General features: G+C 44.7%; 1 protein-coding gene across 1 annotated transcript; it reads right to left on the bottom strand.

Moving 5' to 3' along the window:
• Positions 1-2,936: 2,936 nt before the first annotated feature.
• Positions 2,937-20,711, bottom strand: LOC137888905 (histone-lysine N-methyltransferase EHMT1-like). The gene is made up of 26 exons (XM_068732415.1): positions 20,644-20,711; positions 17,104-17,194; positions 16,462-17,006; positions 15,181-15,466; positions 14,878-15,026; positions 13,676-13,831; positions 13,366-13,437; positions 13,144-13,246; positions 12,210-12,347; positions 11,456-11,733; positions 10,921-11,153; positions 10,576-10,791; positions 10,361-10,443; positions 10,143-10,249; positions 9,813-9,935; positions 9,460-9,561; positions 8,169-8,273; positions 7,827-7,981; positions 7,497-7,667; positions 7,196-7,340; positions 7,021-7,098; positions 6,664-6,779; positions 6,323-6,409; positions 4,947-5,025; positions 4,576-4,751; positions 2,937-4,384 (listed from the first exon to the last, which is right to left on the bottom strand). The coding sequence occupies exons 1-26, from the start codon at positions 20,665-20,667 to the stop codon at positions 4,195-4,197; spliced, it is 4,008 nt and encodes a 1,335-aa protein (XP_068588516.1). The 5' UTR covers positions 20,668-20,711; the 3' UTR covers positions 2,937-4,194.
• Positions 20,712-24,045: the final 3,334 nt, after the last annotated feature.

Below are 24,045 nucleotides of genomic sequence, written 5' to 3'. Positions count from 1 at the left end.
ACCGAGTCATACGCGGTGTCGGTGTCCGCGTCCCTCCATGACAGCCCCTCCGGGTCCCTAGCGCACACGTCTGGCCCCTCGACAGGCCCCGGCTCCTCCTCCACGCGCTTCTCAAGGGGACGGCCTCTCCTGTCAGGTGACGGAGCCCAGGTGTCCTCGTACTCCGCCCCCAGGGTGAGCGTCCTCCAGGAGCCCAGTGTGGCAGCGCGTACCGCTGGTGATGGGAGGAAAACATTCATACGTAGGCAGTGGACAATTGTACATGTTGTACTATACAAAAATAACGTAAGGAAGTTGGCATTTGCCCAGAAACACATAGTGCTAAAAAGTAATTATGCTAAACTCGGTAGGCTACAAACAACCCAACGGTAAATATGCGCCAAATATGGCTAACGGTGAATAGCGGTCACGTTTCAGCGGCACTCTGGTTCTCACAGGCCAACAGCTAACCTACCTGCTACAGGCAACACGGTTTTATCTATTTCAATGGTAAAAACTGCAGTGCAAACAGTTAGCTGACTTCACACCACTCAGGCTCTCCAGTTGTCCTCGAGTTTAAAAACTAAATTTAAAGTTATTTAAAGTGCTTTCATTAAAGCACACTTCTCACCGATATGGTCTTCGTTTCAGCCGGCGGGTCAAGTCACAATAGTCCTTTTTTTCTTAATAAACATGTTGTCAGGTCACAGTAGGTAAAGCACAGGTGTAGCGAATTCATATAATTAATGATGGCTTAATTACATTTAGCTGCTTGTGTTTCAGCGTCCTGGTGTTATTTATGCCTGCTCACTGTCATACTGTCCTGGTTTAGGCTTATTGGGACACTTTTTATTGAACATTGTTAATGTTCTATATGAGAAGTCAAAATGTCTGCTCTGACAACGGCTTTGCAGTCATTCCTACGTTGCCATAGTTTCTCTTGATAATCACAATTTATTTTTATTGCTACAAAATGATTAGAGTCTGTGATTATAATGTCCACCTCTATTACACAGTAATAACATGAAAAGTTAAGATACAAACGTTTTAGATATAAAATAGAATAAATAACATGTATTTTGTTCTGCTTTTCTACCCTGTCATCATCTCGTTAACCCTCGAGTCTTATCTTATGATCCAGAGGGAAGGCCCTGACCGTCAGTTTGGCCCCGGGGCCTGCCTTAACTCAGGATTTACTACCCTAATGGTTATCAATTCAATAAAGAAATGTAAACAAATGCAAACTAAATTGGCAAGAACCAGAATGAACCTACCATAAACCACAGTGGATCGTCTCTCTGCCCATCTGGAGTTGTAGGGAAGTGTTCTCTTCATATCTGCTCTCCAGGATTACTGGAATAAATCCAATGTAACAGTGGAATAAAGCAACTATTTGACCCTCGCACAGTTCATGTATGCATGTCTGAGGCAGCAGGGGCACCACCAAAGATGAAAAAAAAAAAAAAAAGTTTCTCCCACCTTGGAATGCGGAAAGGCTGCTTCCTGTCCTGCCAGTTAAGGACCTCGTTATCAGACCGACCGTCTTCGATGCTCAGGGAGAAATTTCTCTGATTCAATTATCGGCTCTGTTTTCGCTGTCCGCCCCGGTAACCAGGAAGGGAGCAATCATCGGCCAGTTTACGAGGCCTGAAAGGCCTGCAGATGTTACAGCGACTCACTTCCTGCTGGGGTCCCTTTCTTCACGTTGATGCTACAGGGGACATTTTGGAACCAAATCCACTGGGTCTTTGTTTCTACGACAGCTGATTAGATTCCTGTTTTTACAGCTGATTAGATTCCTGTTTTTACAGCGTTCTTTGACTGAGTTTAGCTGCAGAAGTGGGACAGAACTAGGTCCATTTACTGAGGTACTGCACTAATGTGAAAGCATTATACATTACTTAAATATCTCTATTTTAAGAGACTTCTCTTTTCCTTTCTTCCTCAACTTCAGAAGGAAATATTGCGTCTTTTATTCTTCAACTGCCATACCTACTAGTGGCTTCGCAGATTACGTTTTTAAGACTGTAATAGAGTTCAGCTTTTCATGGACTTTAAAAAACCGCTGTTGAGCTTGATAAAACTGTCAGGAGTGACATCTCTTTGAGACTGAAATATCAAACAAAAACTGGGTGGATTGCATTGGAACTTTGTCTCAGACATTCAATTCAATTAATACCTGAAAAGCTAATGACATCAGCCTCAGCTGTGCTTTATAGTGCTAAGTAGCAAGTGGTTGCAATGCTAAATAAAACATTACTTGCAGCAGGTTATGTAATCATATTGTTATTGTCAGCATGCTGATGTAATCACCACTATGTGAATGTGCAACCATACAGAGACAGACTGTTTTATTGATCGTTAGCCATCATGGTGACTCGACTCATCTTGAATTCTTGTTTTGTAAATTCTTTAATTTATAGTATTTAAAAAGTTCTATATATTAATGGTGCTGTATAAATACACTTGCTTTAGCTTTTCTGCCTTTAAGTCGTAAAACGTGTGTAGTTTTGAATTCAAACTTGAACTGTGAATCCATGATTTTCAGTTGTCTAGTTGAAGCTTCTCTCTAAAACTCGAGGCTCAAACGAGACGCTTTGAAAATCCAAACTCATTAAAGCGCACAGAGTGTGGGAAGTGTCGGCGGCTCCGATGCCACAGCTGCTCCAGCATTTCGGCGCCGGGCCCTGGGCCCCCGTCTGTCAAAACGGAGCTGCTGCTCGGTTCGTGTGGGTTCAAACCGACTGCGGGCTTCACTCTGAAGATCTCTCAGTAATGTGTTTGTGGTTGACAAGACGGGGAGCTAAAAAGCAATCTCTCACCGGACATGAAGAAAATGTGCTGAATGACTGAGCTGGAGAAAGAGGCAATGTGATATTCAAACTGTGCAACATTTGTAGGCGACATTGTAGCCAACAGGCTTGCCTTCTGAGAAAAAGTGCAACAAGTAACGCGTGTCAGAATAAATGCATTAGTAGTAAATTTATTGAAAAAGATACAACCAATTAGATGGATGGTTCACGGTCCAGAAATATGTAACAGAACGTTATGAATTGCATTTTTTATAACCTTTTTTTTCATTTATACCTTTCAAGGCTTTGCACAACAGTCACTGCTTTACTAACAACATTTAAAAAGACTGGTTGGCTTCTGTCGGCAAAAATCATGAAACAAAAATAGCCCAACTACAGTAACTACGCTTAGAAAAGTGGGAGTTAAAATTAAACATAAAAAAACGTAAAACGTTCTCTTATCTTACAAACTATGTTCACTTGGGTAATAAAAATGAAAACAAAAATAAAAACCTTTGTCAGCACCATTTTCTTGTTTTTAAACTATTTCAGTTTAATCAATTCTCCCACAACTGTGGCAGCATGCTTAATAAAACGGTCAACCAATGTATTCAGACTAGAAACGCCTCGTTCTTGAGGAATGGTACAGCATCTTTCTCCCAGACGATCTATACTCCCTCGAGTGGCAAAGAAAAAGAAAAACAGTCCACTTTTGTTTGTTTTTTTTTGCACCGCGGTCTTTTCCGATCATTTTGAGCTCATCCGTCAAACCATGATCAACTATGGCGGCGAATGTCGGGGACATGTCTGTTTCAAACACTGCAACGAAGATGAAGTGACGCAAAGAAGTGGCAACGTAGTTCAATATTTATCAGCTGATCTTGCTGGAATGGTTCATGATAAACGACCGCAAAAGGTCAAACAAGTTAAGCCCAGCTGAACGCTGAGGTTGTCTTTGCAAAAGACAACGATACCCTCATCCCGACCCCAAAGTTCCTTGATCGTGACTCCATAAGAAAAGCCATTTAACAATTTCAACCCATCATCTTAAAGAAAAAAGAAAATAAAAAATGCACATCCTCCCCAGTAAAGTAATGTGTGACGTTATGTATGACGTGTAAAGACTCCTCTACTGTCTGTGCGGGATGTCGCTGCCCCCTGCTGTCCGTGGTCTACGAGGTGGAATAAAAGGAGCAGTAAAGTTCTTCCAGGATTTGATTGTGCATCTGGTTCTGTGTGACAACGTTTTTTTAACGGGTTCTCACGAAGGTCCATGGTTTTTGAATCAGAAGTGGAGATACAGTACAAGTTCATTGATAAAAGTTCAGACGGGTGCATTGCGCAGGTGTCCTTGTGTGTCCGATCAGCCGTGCGTAGACGAGGCCGAGCTTTAGAGTGTGTGGAGGGTTTTTTTTTAATTTTTTTAGGAAGGACTGGATGGACCGTTGGAAGAGCTGGTGTCGGGCAACGCGCTGGGCTGCTGCTGGCCCTCCGGCGTGCTGTCGGCCTGCAGCGACGCCATGGCCGCTGACGAGTACTTGCACTTGGAAGAGCCGCACTCGCAGCTGAACAACTTGCTTTTGACTTCCCAGAAGTGGTCGCCGTAATTAAATCTGAGAGAGAGAGAGAGAGAGAGAGAGAGAGAGAGAGAGAGAGAGAGAGAGAGAGAGAGAGAGAGAGAGAGAAATAGAGAGATAATTATATAAAAGTACTGTTATTTAACACAAACCTGCCTTAATCCTACTAAACACTGTGTCTAAAAGACACAGTGTCTCGAATTGGTCAAAATAAAATTTGCCGTTACCCAAGCTCCTCTCCAGCCTTGATGTTTTCACTGGCAAAGAAGGCAATGTGTGGGAAACGAAGGTCCTGGTGCGTTGTGAACACTCGACAGGCGAACAAGTTGGGCTCGCACATGTGATTGAGGAAGCGGCTGATGTTTCCATAGAAACGGGCGTCGATGCAGTATAGATCCTGTGGCTGGGAGGGAAGACGAACGAGACAGAAAGTAGATAAGAAGGCTGCAAGTGCTCAGCCGAAAGAATTCACCGGGAGAAATCCCAAAGTAAACAGCTGATATACACATCATGATTCAGCAGGAACTAGGAGATCATCAGAGGGAAGGTTTGAATTATTTTACATGTTTTCAGAGTAACAACACTTTACATGCTTTACCTTATCGTCCAGGCTGAAGAGGTACGTGTCATTCTGCCTCATTTCTGCTTCTGCTTCCGAGATGATCTCACCTACGTACCTATTCAAAAGCAGAGGACCGTCAGCAGCTGAAGACCTCACTGAAACCTTTTAATGCCGATGCTGTTTACCACACGTCAAGATTCTATAAAGGTTTATATTATCCAAGACTGCAGCTCTGAGATACGGAGCTTCAAAGACTCAACATCCCCGCTGGTGAAGCTTTCATGTATTTTCAAATCTTTCAAAAAAAATGTTGAACCCAAAAGGTCATTCTTTATCACATAAATAACAACAACACACACACACACACACACACACACACACACACACACACACACACACACACACACACACACACACACACACACACACACACACACACACACACACACACACACACAGAGAGAAAAAAAATCAGACAGCACAACAACTCTTCTTCTCTGTAATAACTGAGGCTTCGCTTCAGAACTTGACCGTTTACCAATCGGCACAGACCAGCTACACAAACCAACAACAAAAAGTGACGAAAACAAAATGGCACACATAACAGTGAGGTGAACTGATGAAAACTCATCTTTCACATGCTTCACTGAATCACTTTGTTTATGTGTGCATTTAAATCGTGCATTACAAAACTAAGTTGGAATTGATTTAATGTTATAGTGACGCTGCAGACACATCACATGATCACAAATGTCGTAGCAGAGACAAAGAAAATTATTAAAACAAATTTAAAATTATTACTTCTACAGAAGGAATAAGGACCTGGAATTAGTAAATTGTCAAATGTATTGTTTTAATCTATTTATTTAATGCATTTAAATGCAAATGTAATGAACTGTCAAATTAATAATAGAATACTGAAAAAGTACATAATTAGAGAAATCAGGCAGAAGGCTGGCAACAGTGAACATGAAAGTGAGAAGTTAGATCAGGAACTTGATAATTCTCAAGACAGCTGCCAAAATAAACCAAGGTGTGTTTTAGTGCTGTTAGCCAACACCTTTTTTTAATTTTTGAAATGGCACACAAACCCCAAATGTAATAAATATAAAAAAGCTGTCAAAAATAGTAACAATAGCAGGCTAGTGACAAAACACCTCGGCGACATGGACGGCACTTCTGAACGTGAACAAGCTGCTACCTTCTGTCAGGAGATGCTGACACTGCATGTGTGAGAGTAGCAGGCTGTTTTCAAATCGGGGGAAAAGTGACACAACATGTCTGCTCCGTGTTGTGCCCAAATAAATATAAATCACTGACTTGATTAGCAAGGATGCAAGCTGTGGCTGCAGAGTATTGATGGCCTTTGTGGCTCAAATCTGAACGGTGAAATATTAACAGTGTTTTCTTACTCGCATACAAAGGTCCCCTGCGGAATGTCTTGTACTGCACGGACACCCCAGCCCTTCTTACTGGTCCTGAAGAGCTGAAGCCTGGTCCTGGAAGATACACAACATCTTTAACGTCACAACTTCAAAAGTTTTCCCTGAAGCAGATATTTACCTTTACACACCTCACAGCCTTAACTATGTAAGATAGTTACAATTAAACGTCCTCAGCACTATTCTACCGCCACAGAGGTTGTGAGTTGTAGAACAGAAATAACTCGACAGAAGGAAAGATCACCTTTAGTGGAGACAGTAGCGGGACGTTTTTTCTTATCTGTGCACACAGTGAGATGAAGTTTGAATACCTGATTCCGTTTTGCACGACGCGGTTCTTGCAGGTCCTCCAACAGGAGCACGCATGGTTGCACTCAAAGATGAGAGGAGGCTCCTCGCGGCAGAATTCAGGTAGAAGACAACCTCTCTAAACACAACAAAAAAAAATAAATATATATATATATATATATATATATATATATATATATATATAAAAAGATGTACAGTATGCACAGGACATATCCCTCATGGTCATCAGGACTGCATGATTTATAGATATTATACACTAAATGGCATGTGGACGCTCTGCTCACATACTGATGGGCAGGATCGGTCGGACACATACTTTCTGATACATCTTGTTAAAAGAAGACTGGTGTGTCTCTTACCTTGTCGTACCAGCAGCGCAGACTGAGTTGCCCACACATGCAGATACTTGTCGAACAGTCTTCTTTACAAACACAGTACTGTGGATTAAGAAGAGGAGACATTATTGGTCACTTCCCAGAGAAAAGGATATCTTTGTTTCCGCCAGAATGCCGGGAGAAAGGGTTCCTAACTCACCTGTAAGTGCGTTATGTTCCTGTCGATGTTCATGGGGGAGGTGACGCAGTTTTCGGGGATGTATTTGTAGTCATCCGGGTAAGGTTCACTGTTGACGGAGTTGACGCAGGGAAGGGGGACCCTCTCCTGTCCCAGAGCTATGTCACTGTAAACAGAGCACACAAAAACTCTGTTGGTCAAACGCTGGGGTCAAAACTGCAGCGTTTTGCCATTTAATTAGCCATGAACTCGTAGATGTTTCCAATGCCACATGCCAATCCCAAAGCCCCAAACACTGCTATTTTCACAGTATAATTTCCACCTCTGAAGGACTTTTTCCTCCACTCGAGAGAGCCTGGTGTTCTTGGCGTCCCTCTCCCTCCTGTTGGCCTGCAGAGCCGCCCAGGCCTTGGAGTTGTGGCTGCAGCAGTCCGGAGGAGTTTCTCCCTCGCGGTTCTTCAGAAACACATCTGCTCCTCGAGTCAGGAAAAGCCTGAGGAGACCACATTCTTCTGGTCAACAACAACAAGCAACTTCTGAACAGCTTTTTTGAATCAAATCTTGTTTTTAACTACAGTTCAAAAAAAGTGACTTATTTGATTTTCCCCACAAGCTTTTTATTTATCCTTTCTTCCTGGAGGCAGTAACTCACGTGACGCATTCTAAGCGATTCTCCCGAGCGGCGATGTGTAGAGGAGAGTCTCCGTGGATGTTGACAGCCTGCAGGTCGCAGCGGCCGTTCAGGAGCAGCTCGGCGATCTCCACACTGCCTGAGAACGCTGCCCAGTGGAGGCAGATGTTCTCTTCCTGGACGACAAAACGACACAAATCAGCAATCACACAATATTGGACCCTTGTGTAAAGCATGTGACACACACACACACACACACACACACACACACACACACACACACACACACACACACACACACACACACACACACACACACACACACACACACACACACACACACACACAGACTCCTGAGCCAACCTTGTCCCTGATGCTGATGTCGGCTCCTTTGCACAGAAGCAGATTCACCTGGTCCACATGCTTGTACTCCGTCGCCCAGATCATGGCTGTCCAACCTCCATCATCCTGAGGGGAAAGTAATACTTTTAAGCTCAGCAAACTGATCAACATGGTAATTATAAGTAAATATGAAACTGCACTTTTACCCACTTTGTTCATCCAGAGATGCTAATGGTTACCTTCTTGCAGCAGAGTCAGACATTTCAAACAAAGACGAGTCCTTTCCCTGAGCTCTGCATAAGCACCGCGTCGGTCTAAATCTAATATTTCGGCATCAAAGTGCATTTGAAGAAGGCATAAAGTCGATATAAAACACTTACATTTAAATACTCATTGCACAACTTTAGAAAAACGTTAAGTGGAGCCACTCCCCAATCAAATGAAGTTCTTTTAGTCAGCTCCGTCCCACTGCAGATCGTTCCTCCGTCTGAATTAAACTGAATGTTAAAAGCTGATGGAGATTTCAATTCACTACAAATGTCGATTTTGACAAGATTTGAACCTTTATCATAGAGAACTTTTACATTAACAGATCTCAGATCATCTGTCCAGCATCTTCAGCCAAAATAGTTTAACCCAGGAGGGAATTATTATTAAACAACTTATTGAGGCAATGTTAGTGCCAGACTTTAAAGAAATACTTTGAAATTTCGGATAATGCGCTGCTAATGTCTGGATGCTTCATTATCCTTGAATTCTTAATATTGCCAGCAGCCTGTTAGCTTAGCATAAAGACTTGGCTTAGAAGTAGGACTTTCCGGTCTTTATGCAAACTAAAGCTAATCGACTCCCAGCTCTCGCTCCATAGTGAGTGGTATCAATCTTCTCGACTAACTCTCAGCAAATAAGCATTCTTCCCAAAATGTCAACCTATCCTTTAAATATTGCAGGACTTCCCACACTCACAGGCCGTACTCCCTTTTGATAGCAAAATCATTGTAGCTCATCATGCCTTTGCAGGTGGCTCAAGAGTTAACTGAGCCCTTTATCAGGTGTACTGTCATAAGTCTTACACTGAAAATGTCAAAAACGAATTACTGCAGAGGCCTTCTTAACAATCAGCTGTACGTTTCCAACTAACTTATCAGACATGTGCATCTATGTATGGTCAGACAGCCATGTGATCAGCTAGCGGGGAACGTGATTGGACAGCAGCATCAAATGCTACTGAATGATAAGGCGGTGCATGATGACGTCCCTGAGTAAAAGCTCATATCTCATATCTGATTGTAAAATGTAAAACTGCACCAACCTGACAGTTGATGTTGATTAATCCTGTGGACAGAAGGTGCTCAACGATGTTGTAATGGCCAGACTTAGCCGCTAGATGGAGACACGTGAATCCTTCAACATCCTGAGAGCAGCAGAGAATTCATTATTAATCATCAGTTATCGACAGTTTCTCTTATACATATATGCATGTGACAAAATAATGAATATGTCACTTCAACATCTTGAATCAAACAAGTTCTTTTCAGTTTTTTGTATTTCCTTTGGACAAAGAGAATACAAAAAGCAACAGTGTGACGGCTGACAAAAGATGAAAAGGTCAAATGACTCCTCACTGCAGCTGGCTGATGAAAGAGAAACGAGATGCAGGTTAACCTTGTGCATGGCGCTGGCTCCAGCTCTCAGCAGGTACTGGACCGTCTCCATGTAGTTGTTCTCACAGGCCTCCATCAGTGGCGTCCGCTGATCTTCGTCACACATGTCCAAGTTCGCTCCCGCCTGAAGTGGCAAAAGTCAGACAGCGATTAGAGAACTCAAGAGAGCTTGCCACAGTCCTCAAGTATCTCAAGTAGCAACATTTTACAAGACACAGCATGAAATCTCACATCTTAAAACAATAAACTGAGGATCTAAAACCAACCGTATTCATTAGCACAGGAGTAAGTACAGGGCAGGACTGAAAGACAATCAGTAAAGGACTCTTACCTGCACCAGCATGTGGCAGATGTCTTTGTAGCCTCCCTCCGCTGCAGCGTGGAGCGGGGTGCGTTTGTTCTGAGACTCCATCTTAAAGTTCGGGTCGATACCGTCCACTGGAAGATAAATGGAGGAAAAAGCATTTGCATAAAAACAAATGCTCGATGCATACAGAGAAAGATAAAAACAAGATGTTATGTAGAACAGGATCGATGAGGTTAACTTACCCAACATGAGCAAGACCTTCTTGAGTTCTCCCTGTTTGGCCGAGAGGTAAAGCTGTTTGGGGTGAAAACGCAGCTTCTTGGGCCTAAAACACACACAAGTAGAAAAAAAAAAAAAAAAAAAAAAAAAGTTAGTGGGTTGTCCATGTTTGTCTCAAAGCTACAGGCTTTTCGGTCATTCGGATAAATCATGATGACAGTCTGCTGGTAGAACGAACTTCTCTGTGTCGAGCGCCACCAGGATGCTCTCCAGAGTCTCTCTAGGCGGTCCTTGAGGGACTGTAGGTGGCGCCGTTGTTCCCAAACCAGTCAGCAGCGTTGGCGTCCTGGACAAACCAGGAACGACAGCGGAGTCCAGCCCGAGTGCAGGACGAGCAGACAGCGAGCTGTCGGCCCTGCCGCTGACTTCAGCCCCCACAGCCAGACAAGAAGAGCTGGGATTAAAAAGAAGAGGGCACTTCAGGTGTTATTGCTGCCCTTAAACATGAATGTCAAACACCCTTCATGTCGGGTAACTTCCCGCTCATTCTGACTCCCCCCCCCCCCCCCAGGCGGTACTTCACCTGCCAGTGGTGGTGTCCGCTCGGCCCTCGGGCGCCCCGGGCGTGGCGGGTCCGTGTGCGAGTGCGGGGGGCACGGTGGAGGTGGTGTCGGCCTTGGCGATGGTGACCTCCTTGGCCTTGCTGGCCTCCTCTCCACAGTGGGGACAGAAGCTTTGGCCTTTCAGCACCGAGGCACAAGCACGATGGAAACGGTGAGAGATGCTGAGGTCCGGTTGGCACTCCATGAAGGTCCCCTGTGCAACGAAAAGCAAATGAGTGGATGGTCCTCGCTGACTACTAGAAACCAGATTACTATGAGAGGTTAAGGCAGGAAATCAGAAACATGCGCTGGAATAGTCTGGTTTCTCTAAAACCCCATTTTATGGCTGCAATTACTGATTTTATTATCAATTCATTAAGAGACTATTTTTGATGAATTGTTGCGTGAAAATATAAAAACAAAACAATACTTTTCCAGGCAATTCGTCATTCATAGTGCTGCTGTGGTTAGTGCAGCTGAAGCCCGGACGTTAATAAAAGACAGGGTGTGACTCACAGCCCTGCAGAAGAAGCCACAGCCGGGGCAGCACTGGTGCTTCACCATGCCGTTGCGGTGGTCCTCGCACAGAACCAGCAGCTGAACAGAGTTGGAGGGACGCATCATTTCATGTTTCAGTATGGCGCCCTGGCAGCGGGTCAGCTGTCCGTCAACGCTCTCCGTGGCCATGCACTTCCTGTCCGCCAGCGTGAGGATCTCTCGACTCTTGGGCGTCTCCATGCGGCAGCTGCAGAGCGGAAGCTCCTGCGCCTCCTCGATCACCGACCCTGAAGTGTCTGCAAAACAAAGTCAGACGTTCGCCTTCATTTACCTCAGCATCAGTTTAAATTAGTTTCAGGTAAATCAGCAGCCCTAAATTATTGCACAGTGCTTCAAACTATACTGAAACTATACAATACTAAGTATTGAAACTCAGTATTGAAACTCTTCCCACTCAGCTGCTCTGAGTGGGAAGAGCTGTGATATTAAGAGGAAAACAAACAAATACCTTGGAAAAGTAAAGTTTGTTAGAATGGAAAGTGACCTGTATGATGGACCAGACAGTCTGTGGACACCAAAATGTGTTTCCGACACACAGGTGTACAGGATAAACATGATGCTGGTGTAGTGGACATTTAGTTTTTTGTCTGTAAGGATTATGGGAAACTTTGTTCTACACAAATGACTAAACATATCTGAAAAGGATCATATTAGATAGACACACATGGAATAGATTATCATGAACTAGTTGCCTCATTTCTTCTGATCTCACCTCTGTTCTCTGAGGGAACCGTCGGCTCTTGGGGCTTGTTGAGGTTGACCGACTCGGGTGAGGAAATCTGCGTGCGCTCCTTCCCATCACCCACCTCGGCCTGAGCTGAAGCCTGAGGCTGATCCACGGCTTCCAGTTCTGAGCACAACGACAGCGATCAAGTGAGAAAATGCTTCGCCGTTTGTTTACCATCGCTACAGTCGATCAAATCCTTCTCATGTTGATATTTGAAAGAAAGTGCGTCATGTAAAAAAAAAAAAGAAAGATCTGTGCGACAAAAGCAATTCAGAGATGCAGAAATCTATGAAGGAGTGCAACAAGTGAAACCAACTCACACTGTCTGCGCTGAATGACTAAGTGGGAACAGGTTGTATTCCTGTTTCTGGTGGAGCTGCATGTCCCCACGCTGGGCCCCGTCGATCAGCACAAGTGAACTTTTCTTGAACTACAAACCAGTTTGCCGTCTCTTTTTTTATGCATCCGACATTCTGCACCTCTGTTCTCCATTCGCCTGCTCACCACAACTTTGCTCAGCCCTCCATAAGAGTAGTTAACGTTATAAATAGGACCGTAAACGTAACAAATGCCCTTTTTTCGTTCTTTTGCATTTAAAGCTTCGATTGAGGTTTGTTGCCATATCTTATGACGTCACCCTAAAGCTAGAACTTCTGCTTCGTGGTTTGTTTGCCTCCACCAACCAGACATGGTTGAAATGTCTTCACTGCATCATTTTATCCTCTTGTGTCATCAGGGCTCAATCAAGATCTCATGCAGTTCTGAGCTCATAATCAGCTCGACGCTGTTATAAATATCGCCAGACAAAATTGTTTCTCTTTACATTTTTAGCCAATAAAAACAGATGCTCATGAGTGGACCACAGGTGAGCGTCTGGATGAGTCTGTACAGGTGTGGGTGTGACAGGAGCGGCGATCACCTTTGGTCTTTATCCTCCTCTTCCGCTTCCTGGACGGCCTGAGCCACGCGCTGTCTCTCTTGATTTTCTTTTTCAACTTCTTCTTCAGACTGGACTCCGTGCTCTGAGGCAGACGTATAGAGAGATGATTCAAACTCTTCTGTCTTCACTCAAAAGAGATGACCTAAGGTGAGATCGAATACTCCCTAAGTAGTTCGGCTGAGTAGTGACGGCGGGTCTTACCAAGTCGGACTCTGTGCCCTCCTCCTCTCCCTCTTCTTCTCCAGACTCCTCGGACTCCTGCTCGTCTCCCACCTCCACGGCAAACAGAAAGCAGAGTTCATCACCAGCGTTGAGCACGAGACATATCGAAACAGGCTTCACTCCAATGCATTAGTAGAACACTAAGATACTTGGATGGAAGAACGGTTTTCTATTCTCAGGAACGTTTCACATTTTTCAGCTGACGATAAAACAATTCCACAATACTGCCATAAACATAAAAACCAAATGACGTAAATAAAAACTGTTGTTTTTTTTGTTTTGTTCCAACCTGAGAGATGGATTCAGATGTGGCTTCCTGGACAGCACCGACGGACTCTTCTGTCGGCTGCTGTCGCTCCTCTTCCTCAGACTCCACCTCCTCGGACTCCTCCTCTTCGGATGCATTTTCGACCTTCTCGCCATTTATGTTTGCTACCTCTTTAGCCTGTGAGACGAGAGCGGACGAGATGACGATCGTGACGATCTCAAAATATGCTGGAAAATGATTCTTTTTGGTTCAACTGAAACTCATCAAAGTCTGGCATCAAATGTCAGATTCAAAAACTGATCAGATGTTTGTCCGCTTTAGACAGATTCGTTTAGGTACAGTTCATGTAAGACTGCTTGCGTTTACTTTAGCCTTGTCTATTGACTTAAATAGTGATTTAAGAATAACATGATTCAGGGTTGGGCAATTGGACGATGTGCACAGTGGGGAAAAAAATAGTGTGTAAAGCCTCCACATCTCTCTCTGTGAATTAGGAATATATATTGACCAAACCAGGGTGAACAGTGGAACGACTGACCAACATGCTTTGGTGAGTTTTATTTTGTTTCTGTCGAGTGAAGTGTGTTTTACAATGACAAGGCGCACGGTTTTATAAGACATGTTTTGACTTGACTTGGTTTAAAACTCGTCAAACTGACATTCAAGAACGGTTCACAAAGAGAAGGATATGTTTTAAAAGTCAAGTGTGAACAAACGTCTGTCTGTGTGCACTTTTAACCTTGCCAAATGAAGAGATTTTGATGAGTCGTTAGTTCCTTAATGGGATGTCAGCCCAGTGGCTGAATGAAGAGATCACTTAAAGGCACAATGAGTAGGATTTTTCAGTTGCGGTTTTCTAAATGCAACAAGTTGGCTCCTCTTTCTCAACCAGGGTTCAGAACAAGCTTTTTCCACTTGGCGTTCCGCCTCGCTGCATTTATGTTTTTATCGCCGACGTGTCTGCCATTTCCGTGGCTTCCTGTTGGATGCTTGCTTACGGCCTGGCACCTGGTCGCTACTTTTTATAGGAGGTTGATGCCCAGAAACATCCCCAACACAAGAACAATAAAAAAAAAAAATCCAGGCATACACTGTAAGTGGGTCATGAGTGATGATGATGATTGAGAGGGATTTCTTTTGGGTCTACACATTGTCGTCCAGGATAATCCTGCTCATTGTGCCTTTAAATAGTGTTTGTTTCGATGAATGTGAGGAGCACAGACCTGCGGGCTCTTGGCAGACTGTTGTAGTTCATTGAACATTTCCAGCACAGTTCTCTGCTTAAGCACTTTGGTTTTCTTCTTGGGAACCAGGCTGTACATTCCCATCCTCCTCTTCTTCTTCCGGGACGATAACCCTCCTGAGTACTGACCTACAGCACAAGAGAACAACACACACGTTTACAGCAGAACCGTCAATCGAGATGATGCTCTGGTCTGATTACTTTATCTCGTAAACCAGAGAACAAAGTCAGTGTTTCTGCGGGAGGTCACGTTTCTGTCACGTGTTACTGGACTCTGTCTGACCTAGTTGGAGCTTGGCTGGAGCTGGAGGAGCCGGACAAGCTTGAGGAGCCGCAGAAGATGGCGGATCTGGAGGATCCTCGGACGCTGGAGGAGCCGGAGGTGTTGCGGGAGATGCTGGTGAAGCCGATGAAGCGGTTTGTGCTGAAGCTGGAGTATCCGGTGGACTCTGAGGTAGATGGTTCTGAGCGTAGGGCTGCTGCGAGGGTTTCTGAGCGTCAGGAGCAACATGAGTCTCCATTTTCTCCATTTTGGCACTCTGTGCTTCTCTTAATTCCCTGTTAAGAAGCTGCAGGCAACAATAACCAAAGTCAGTTATGTTACCAAGGGATTAACTTGAAGTTTATTTGTTACAGGGAAGGCTTATTGTCCCATATGTCACACATTCAGTCTAATTGTCACCCTGATGTTATGTCCACATGACTGTGAGTCACACTGCAAGAGACCACTGCGTTGCAGTAAACAAGGTCCTCCTGCAACAAGCACAGCTCAGAAAACCAGCCATCTATAGATGGTTCATTGAGCTTCATCTTTCTGCTGAATTGTACTGTGATGTATCAACATATGATGGTATTTTTTCCTTTCTCTTCCCAAACATGAAACATTCTTTTAAAGATCTGTAGCTTAGTTTTGTCTGATGTAAAAGAACACAGTTGACTGCATTTAGCAACAATTTCATCATCTAATATTTGGCAAAATTAGTAATATAGTATAATATCCCTCAGTATAATTAGTACTCTTCTACTCTGGACTGCAGCCGCAACATTAAGGACTGGGCACCTTACTTCCTATTTAAAGGAATCTTAACGCCGCAGGATACAAAGACTCTTTCCTGATTCATGCCCTCCTGCACAAAGACAGGTCCAAGAAAAAATGGTTTTCCCAGTTAGGGGTGGAAGAACTTGACTGGCCAGCACAAATTCCTCAACCTCATCCAACACTTTTGGGATGAACTGAAAAAAAACTGCCTGTGATCCAGGTCTAGGACCTCACTAATGCTCTCGGGGATGAATGGGAGCAAATCCCTGCAGCCAGGTTTCAGAATGTGGTGGAAAGAGTTACAGCAGCAGACTAATGCTCATGGCTTGGAAGGACCAACTACCACATATATGGGTGTCCTCATACTTTGTTCGAAAGTCGATATAATAATGTCATTTACTGTATACTGATAATTGAAAACATTTGCATTAATACATACTACATCACCCTAACAGAAAGTAATGAGAGAAAGAGGCAGGAAACACGCGTGATTGGCTGATGACGCCCCAGATCCCGGCGGTTTACCTTTTGTGCCGGGCTCACAGCAGGTCTGGACATGGTCTTGCGCGCTCTGTGTATCGTGACGGCCGCCGGAGCCGGGGCAGGAGACGAGGCCGTGCCGTTCTTAGTGTCCGGCGTCTCCTGTCCCGACGTAGTCCCTGTACTGGGGTCAGTCCTTAGCGCGCCCGAACTCTGCGCGCACCCAGACGCCGAGGCCGGGGGAGATCTGGCCGTGTGGCCCCCCGTCGGCGAGCCCGAAGGCAACCAGTTAGTCCTGTGAGGGGAAACTGCCGAACCCGGCTTCGCTGCAGAGCCTCCGTCCTGCTGCTGCTGCTGCTGCTGCTGCTGCTGCTTAGTGAGAATGAATCCGTTGCTTCCAGTAACGGAACCATGCGGTGGCTCCACGTCCGACGTGCCATTTTCGTTTAGCAACAGCAAAGTCTTGTTGTTGGCGTTCGCCGAGCCGTGCGTCGGGCTCTTGTGCCGCGCGGCGTCGCATTCGGTGCCGTTCAGCATCGTCTCCGCTGGACGGGAAGAGGACAGTCTGGCAGCTATCTCTTTGTCAACATCTACGAAAGAAAAGACAAACAAAGAAATAATGCAAATTACAATGTAAACGGTTCATTTACATAGATTAAGAGCTTTCGGGTTGAATTTGACTAATACCTGGTTTCTCCTCTCCGTTGCTCGCGGCATCAAGTTCCTCTTTCTTTGTGGATGCACCCTTATCCACGCTGCCCTTGGCTAGACCAGCGGGCTGATGACAAAAGAACACACGTGTGTCAAGGGAAACCAAATTCAGAGCTCCGACTAACGATTATTTTATTGTTCTTTTCAATCAATCACCTTTTCACTCAATCGGTTAGTTTGAAAATAGTTACAAACATTCACATCATCACGAGTTCCCAAAGCCCAGGGTGTCCTCTTTAAACCATTTGTTCTGTCTGACCAACAAAACCCAAATACATCAAAGTCATGATATCAGCGCAGAGACAATACCTTGACTTAACTGATTAGTCGATGGACAGAAACAATTTTCAATAATCAATTCATTGTTTAGGTCATTTATCAAGCAAAAATACCAAACATCCTCTGTGAGGATTGTCCGCTTTTGTCCTTTTTATATCAATGCAAACTGATAATGTTGATGTGCCGAAACAATTTAAGCCTATGATCAATGGACTAGTAGGAAAAAAAAGCTCAAATGGTAATGAAAATAATTTTTGCGGCCCTAAATTATGTAAAACTGCTGTTGCTCAATTATCAAAATTGCTGTCAAGTCATTTTCTATCAACTGACAAACAAAAACTAAATCCAGGCCCAAGCATGAGTGTCTGAATAAAACAAACTTCGGTCTATAAACCGAACGCTGCGTCGAAACCTCTTTTCAGTCTTTGTCGGGACCAGAGACTTTAGAGAAGGCCGAGACAATGAGGGCGACCCCCATGCACTCTCATTGTCCGTCTTCTCTCTCTCTCTCTCTCTGTGTGTGCCACAGCCAACCAGGAGGGCAGGAGATGCACAGCCCGAGCATCAAAAGAAATCTCAGCCACCCACAGACCGGCTTTTACGTCTCACAGGAGGCAGTGGATGAAGAGGCAACACCAGGAAATGTAAAACTCTCTCTTCCTCCTGAGCAGACCGTCAACCTTGTTCTTACTCTGGGGGGGAAAAAAGGGACCCAAAGGACAAACAAGAGGCCCGATACATCATTAATCCACATATTCAGACCAAAGGGGTCCTTGAAGAGCAGCATTCCTTTAGGACTTATCAGGAAGGTTTACGGTCCTCTTGACCAAATGTGACGCTCATACCAAGCAGATGCAGGTGGAAGCACAGACACATGTGCTGCTTAAGGCTATAGGGCCTTATCTAGTGAGTGCTAAATGCAGCTCTTGAATCGGATCGTCTCAAGTAAGCAGAGGAAACATTTCCTCCCAATCACGAGGCCTGCGAGAGACAGAGACCACTAAAAGCTTCATTATAACAGAAGGATTCAAGCAATTGAACTCTCCTCTCCAAGGGCTCCGGGAGTCAGATCCTCAGATTTAACAGAGAGCGTTTGTCCTGAAACCTTGCACACAACCGACTTCCCGACTAAATGAGCCACCAGGACAGAGTTCCACAAATCATTGTCCAAACAGCAACAGGGTCAGGCCAAGAGCTGGGAGCCAGGAGCACAATATCTGAGGCTGTTTCCCAAAGAACATCTAGTCTGGGACGATCCTCTGTGGTGTCTGAGCTCAAGGCATCTACTGAGCACGTGTGAGGGTGAAGACAAGGAGGGTCCGTCACTTCCTTATTGCCATGGACTGAGGAGAGCCAGTTACAACAAAAAAACAAAAAAACACACCAGCCTCAGCCCTCCCCCTAGTGGTGGAGAGTGGAACCGACACACTGGAGACAGAAAGGAAAGGGGGGGAGGGGGAGGGAGGCAGAGAAGCCTGTCTGCAGATCTCCGCCATTTCGCAACCAGACTGTTTACTGACACAACGCGGCCATTGCAACGCTGTTCCACTAGATGGGGAACGTAGAGGTCTGGAGGAGCCTGGATGCTGCTGAAAGAAGCTCCAAAATGAGAAGCCAAGGCTCTGAGTGTTGGTCAGGAACCTGAAGTAGCACATTAAAAAAAAAATGTATATCTGTTAGAATAAACTAAAGCTCCAGCTACGCCTGCAAAACTGAGGCTACAATGGCCCAGAGTTTACATTCCAAAAGAAAAAAAAGCTTAGTAGTATTATTTTAAATACGCTCTTAATAGATTAGATGTAATATGTTAATGCTATAAAATAGCATCAATCATGTGATCTTCAGATTGACTGCAGGAGGCCTGAAAACTAAAGCGCAGACACATCACACTATCAGCTGACACACTTATCACACGAGCAAACTGCTGCTGCTGCTGCTGCTGCTAGCACCCAAATGAGATAAAAGACTACCGGACTGCATTTCACACAGCCTGAGAAAACACAACAATGAGTTATAAAGCAGTGATCCACACAATGATGCCACATGATCCCTCAAAGTGAACCAGGATCTACTCGTGAACCCTCGACTACGGGCTGTGAGCTGTTGGACCAGAGGGTGGTTGTCCACTTCTCAGGTTGTGTCGTTTTTTTTTAGAGGCCCGAAGAGGTAAAACTATAGAGCATTTCACGGGAAAGAGGCAGCACAGAGGTTCCTTTGTTTGTTTTTTTCCGATCTTCTTGAGACCCCTCAGGTTCATGTCGCGGCCCCTTGATCTGTCACGACCTCATAATTGGAGACCACTGTTCTAAAGACATTTGGTAAAAACATTCCTGGTTCTGCACATTATCAACACTTCCTGGTGATCGTCTAATGATCTGACACGCTGACCGTGCAACCGCAATGATCCCAGCATGCATCAGGCCCGTCATCCTTCCTCTACCCCCTCATTTCCTGTCACCTCTCCGCTATCTCAATAAATAGGCAAAAACATACGAAGATAACATCTTAAAAAGCATTAAATAATTGAGAGTGTATTGCTTTAAATCCAGGAATCAGCCAATAAATGACCTTTCCATTGATTAATCGTGCAGACTGACTGATGCAAGGCCTTGGCCCTCAGCCAGAGAGCTGCACAGAAGATCAAAGCCGGTAAACATGGATTCTCACAGCGCAGCCTAACATGCATCCAGCCTTATGTTCCAGTGTGTTCCTGAGCGCATAGCCTGAGCTGCACAAACGTCCAGTCCCCTGAGACATCATTATACACCGACCACGAGGGACGGAGCGAAAAGAAAAGGACGCTGGATCCAAGGTTTTAAGAATCTACTGTCAGGGTAGTTTCCAGATCTTCAGGAGGTCAGGCGTTCGAGTTACGTCATCTCTCCCGTTCTGCGATTGCTCCGGATACAGCTGTTGTGCTCTCCAACAACAGGATCCAAGCAAAATCTGTCTTTGATACAGCGGCACTGCTACCAAAGAGAAAAACACTGCTCCTTCGAGATTAAGTCCTTGATTTTGGGATTCAAGAGCTATCAGTCTCTTACAAACTGAGAGACCATCTCAACGAGGAGACAGCTAGGGCTCAAACCAACTGATGGTGACTTTCATAGACAACGGATAAAAGGAACTGAGAAGCGAGACAAGGCATCACTCCTCAGACCATTCAGAGCCAACCAAGGGTGAAGAGTATAAAGCCAACATGTCTTCTCCCTAGTGAGCCTCCAGGAAGCATCATACCTGCTTTCTTCTCAGGGCCTCCATTGAGAAGAAGAAGGCGTCAGAAAGAGAGAGAGAGAGAGAGTGTGTGAGGGAGAGTGTGTGTGAGAGAGAGAGAGAGAGAGAGAGAGAGAGAGAGAGAGAGAGAGAGAGAGAGAGAGAGAGAGAGAGAGAGGGCAGGGGGAGAAGAGAGAGGGAGAGAGCGCGAGAATGTGTCGAACAGATTGCTCCTCTTTTCCTTTTTCGTTCCCCGCATGCACATTCACCTCGCCGGTCATGTGACCTGGTGGCTCCCTCTGTCGGTCCTCCTCTTCAGAAGGGTCTCCACGGAGCATGCTCAGTCCGTTCAAACTGTAACACCACTCCATTTCTGTGAGCTAGAAGACCTCGTTGCCACCGACAGGCATCCACCAGAACAGACTCACCGTATATAAATACTGAAAATCTACAAGACTGGAGAAATAGATCCTGCTAATGTTTTCATCTCACATGCTAATAGTGAGGTCAATTGTAGTTTTTGTAGCTAGAACCATTTTCTCATTTTATTTCTTTTCTTGTTTTTTTCTTTTTTGTGTAAAATGAAAATATATTCGGTCATTCACATTTGGGAGGGGGGGGGGAATTGGGGGGGGGGGGGGGGGGGGGGGAGAATTCAAAGCAGGTGTGTATACACACCCACCTCAGGAGCACCAACTGAAGGAGGAGGCAAAGAAAATGGAGGTAAAGGCCCCAGAAGCAAACCGGATGTCAGCGAGGAGCCCGATTAGCAATGGTGGCCATCGAGCCACGTCCGAACCTGTAAACAGTTGAGTCTTTCGTCTCCAAGGCAGCAGAAACCCAGACTCTGCCAGGCCGTGCTACAGATAGTTGAGTCACAGATATGAAGCAACAGACTGAGCTGCTATTGAGCTAAAGGCCTGAAAATAAATTCCAAAAGCAACCACAAAAAGGACCTGATGATCAACTCAAAGTATTCTGCTGTCCTCGGTAACAACTGAGCGAATACAAATGTACAATCCCAACTCAGCACAGTGCAAATTTACAAAGACTTCCTGTTGTTTTACGGTCTCTGTTGTGTATTATTTTCATTATAATAATGTGTTGATGATTTTCAATCATCCATTTAGTCTATAAAACGTCATTAAATAGTGGAGAGGCCCATCACAAGTTCCCAGAACTCATTGAGTTTATCTTCTAATGAGTTGCTTTGTCTGTCCAAAAACCCAATGACATACCAAAGAGAAAAACCAGCAAAACCTCACGTTATTGCTTTTAAAACACAATGACTTGATAATCAGAATAGTAGCTTATCACTTTGCAAAGTAATCCGCGTCTTCTCCTCATGGGTTGTATTCAGTCACGTAGGAATGCAGATGTACAGATGTTGGCGGCTTCTCCGGTTCCACAACTGAACACTGAGAGACAACCTCGTCTTGACGTACGGGCTCAGGTTGATCAACTTTCAGGGCTCGATGCACAAAAAGAGGGAAATGAGTTCTTCCTTCCAACCACGGCAGAGTTGCACTAAAGTAAAGACAGTGAGATATCAGTAGATACTAGACACTGTATTGAAAGGAGAGGTGAAGAGGCAGTGAACACAATATGGACTGTGTTACACCCACAAGACACAAAAGGAGGCCAACCATGAGCAAAGAACACCAGCTTATGTCTGAGTGACAGCACCTCGTCACGTTCACACACACACACACACACACACACACACACACACACACAAAAAACTGGATTATGCAACACTTTAATGTGAAACTCATTTCACCGACGGCAAAACGAATGTTTGTGCCCATTTGAGTGAAAATACGATGAGACTAGTGGATGGATTGCCATCAAATTGAAATCGATATAATATCGATACATTGTCCAACTCTACTGCAAGTACTGGAGGTAGCGGTGCTCCAGACTCAAGATTATGCTACATTGTAAACAACATTACAACAGGTTAGCGGTAGCCGTTAGCGGCCGGTGGGCTCCAACCTGGCTAAATAAAAGAGCAAACGGCTAACGTACGGAGGTTGCATTGAGTAACACTATGATGCGTTCAAGCTCTATTCAGAAAAAATTGTATTGCGACGTCAATTATATTGTTATCATGCTGTGTTCAAATGTAATCTTGTAACCTGTAGGTTCAACCCTGAGTTATACAGTCCTCTTTAGTGCCAAGTTATCCTTTTAAAATAGCCTGACAATCAGACTGGATTGTGACTGAACTTCACATCAACCATCCAGGCATTCAAATGACAGGAACACCGTGTTCCTGCTCATTTCTTCTTGGGAGGGGTTATTTTGTTCTGTTTTGCCCGAACCAAATCACAAGCCAGTGACTCATCCGTCCCGCTGGCACCATCTTCATTCAACATAGAAGCTGCAGGTGTGGTTGCTCGGACCAGCTCACCTAATGTTTTAATTATTATCTTAGTCAACTCAAAACAACCTCCACATCTGCGTCAATCTCAGCCACGCTCATTGGCATTTTCTGTCACTGCAACCAGGCTACAGATACGACAGACGAGTTCCTAATCTGTACCGATGTCAAAACCATCAGATTTCAATGAAGGTTTAAAGTCCCAAAAGAATGACTTCTGATTTTTTTTTTTTTTGTTCTTCAAATAAATGTATCCACCTAAATCAGGTTCCCGTAATCGTACCTGACTGTTGCGGCGCAGGGGTCATGGTCCGGTGCAAAGATGATTCACCAATGAATGTGGAACCAAAGTTCCATCCGGAAACTTTTAGCCGTAGCAACATATCTCTAGCGGAGAGTGTAACATTAGCCAGAGTTAACAAATTCTCAGTAATTCTTTTCCAGTTATGACTGACTGTCAGATGAGATAATAAATAGTTCTATGGCATTCATCCCCTTTTTGTAACCTATTCGTAGACGTTTTACAAAAGGGTTTAACCTGAGCCAGACCCTACAACAATGAGAGCGATCATATCACATCCGAAACAGGAAGCAAACTGGAGCGGAACAAACATTCAAGTGTTTATTTTAAGGGTCTGTGAATTGATTTAGAATCACAGAAGATAAGAATTTCTCCTCTCGCCGCTTGTGATTAAGCGGACTGCATCTCATCAATCCCACCTGGTGCTGCTTAATGAATGTCACATGGTCAACGACCGCATGCTGGTTTGTTTCTGGCCCTTAGTCATGCATCAGCAGCATCATACCCAAACAATTCTCAGTAGACGTATGAGAGGACATAACATCGGCTGGGTGGCATCTGCCAACAAGGCCGATAATGGCCATTCCAACGCCGCGTATTTCAACTACAGGAGGAAACGGAACTGCTCGACATTCAACCAACCCCTCTACTCCTGATGCGTTTCCTGTATGAACACACACACACCCACACACCCAACTGAGTGAGCAGGAAATCAGGAACACCTGTCTGATGTAGTGCATAG

This window comes from Cebidichthys violaceus, unplaced genomic scaffold (genome assembly GCF_023349555.1).
Source record: "Cebidichthys violaceus isolate CVI_PGR_0920_01 unplaced genomic scaffold, fCebVio1.0.p SCAF_59, whole genome shotgun sequence".
NCBI lineage: Eukaryota > Metazoa > Chordata > Actinopteri > Perciformes > Stichaeidae > Cebidichthys > Cebidichthys violaceus.
The sequence above is the reverse complement of the archived record's forward strand: the minus strand, read 5'-3'. Positions and strand labels throughout refer to the sequence as shown.

Excerpts from the sequence above, each read along its gene's own strand:
- LOC137888905 (XM_068732415.1), bottom strand. The coding sequence starts at position 20,667 with ATGGAGGCCCTGAGAAGAAAGCAG. Across the intron at positions 15,467-16,461 it reads CTGTGAGCCCGGCACAAAAG|CTTCTTAACAGGGAATTAAG; the intron begins GTAAACCGCCGG and ends TGTTGCCTGCAG. Across the intron at positions 9,936-10,142 it reads TCTGCCACATGCTGGTGCAG|GCGGGAGCGAACTTGGACAT; the intron begins GTAAGAGTCCTT and ends TTGCCACTTCAG.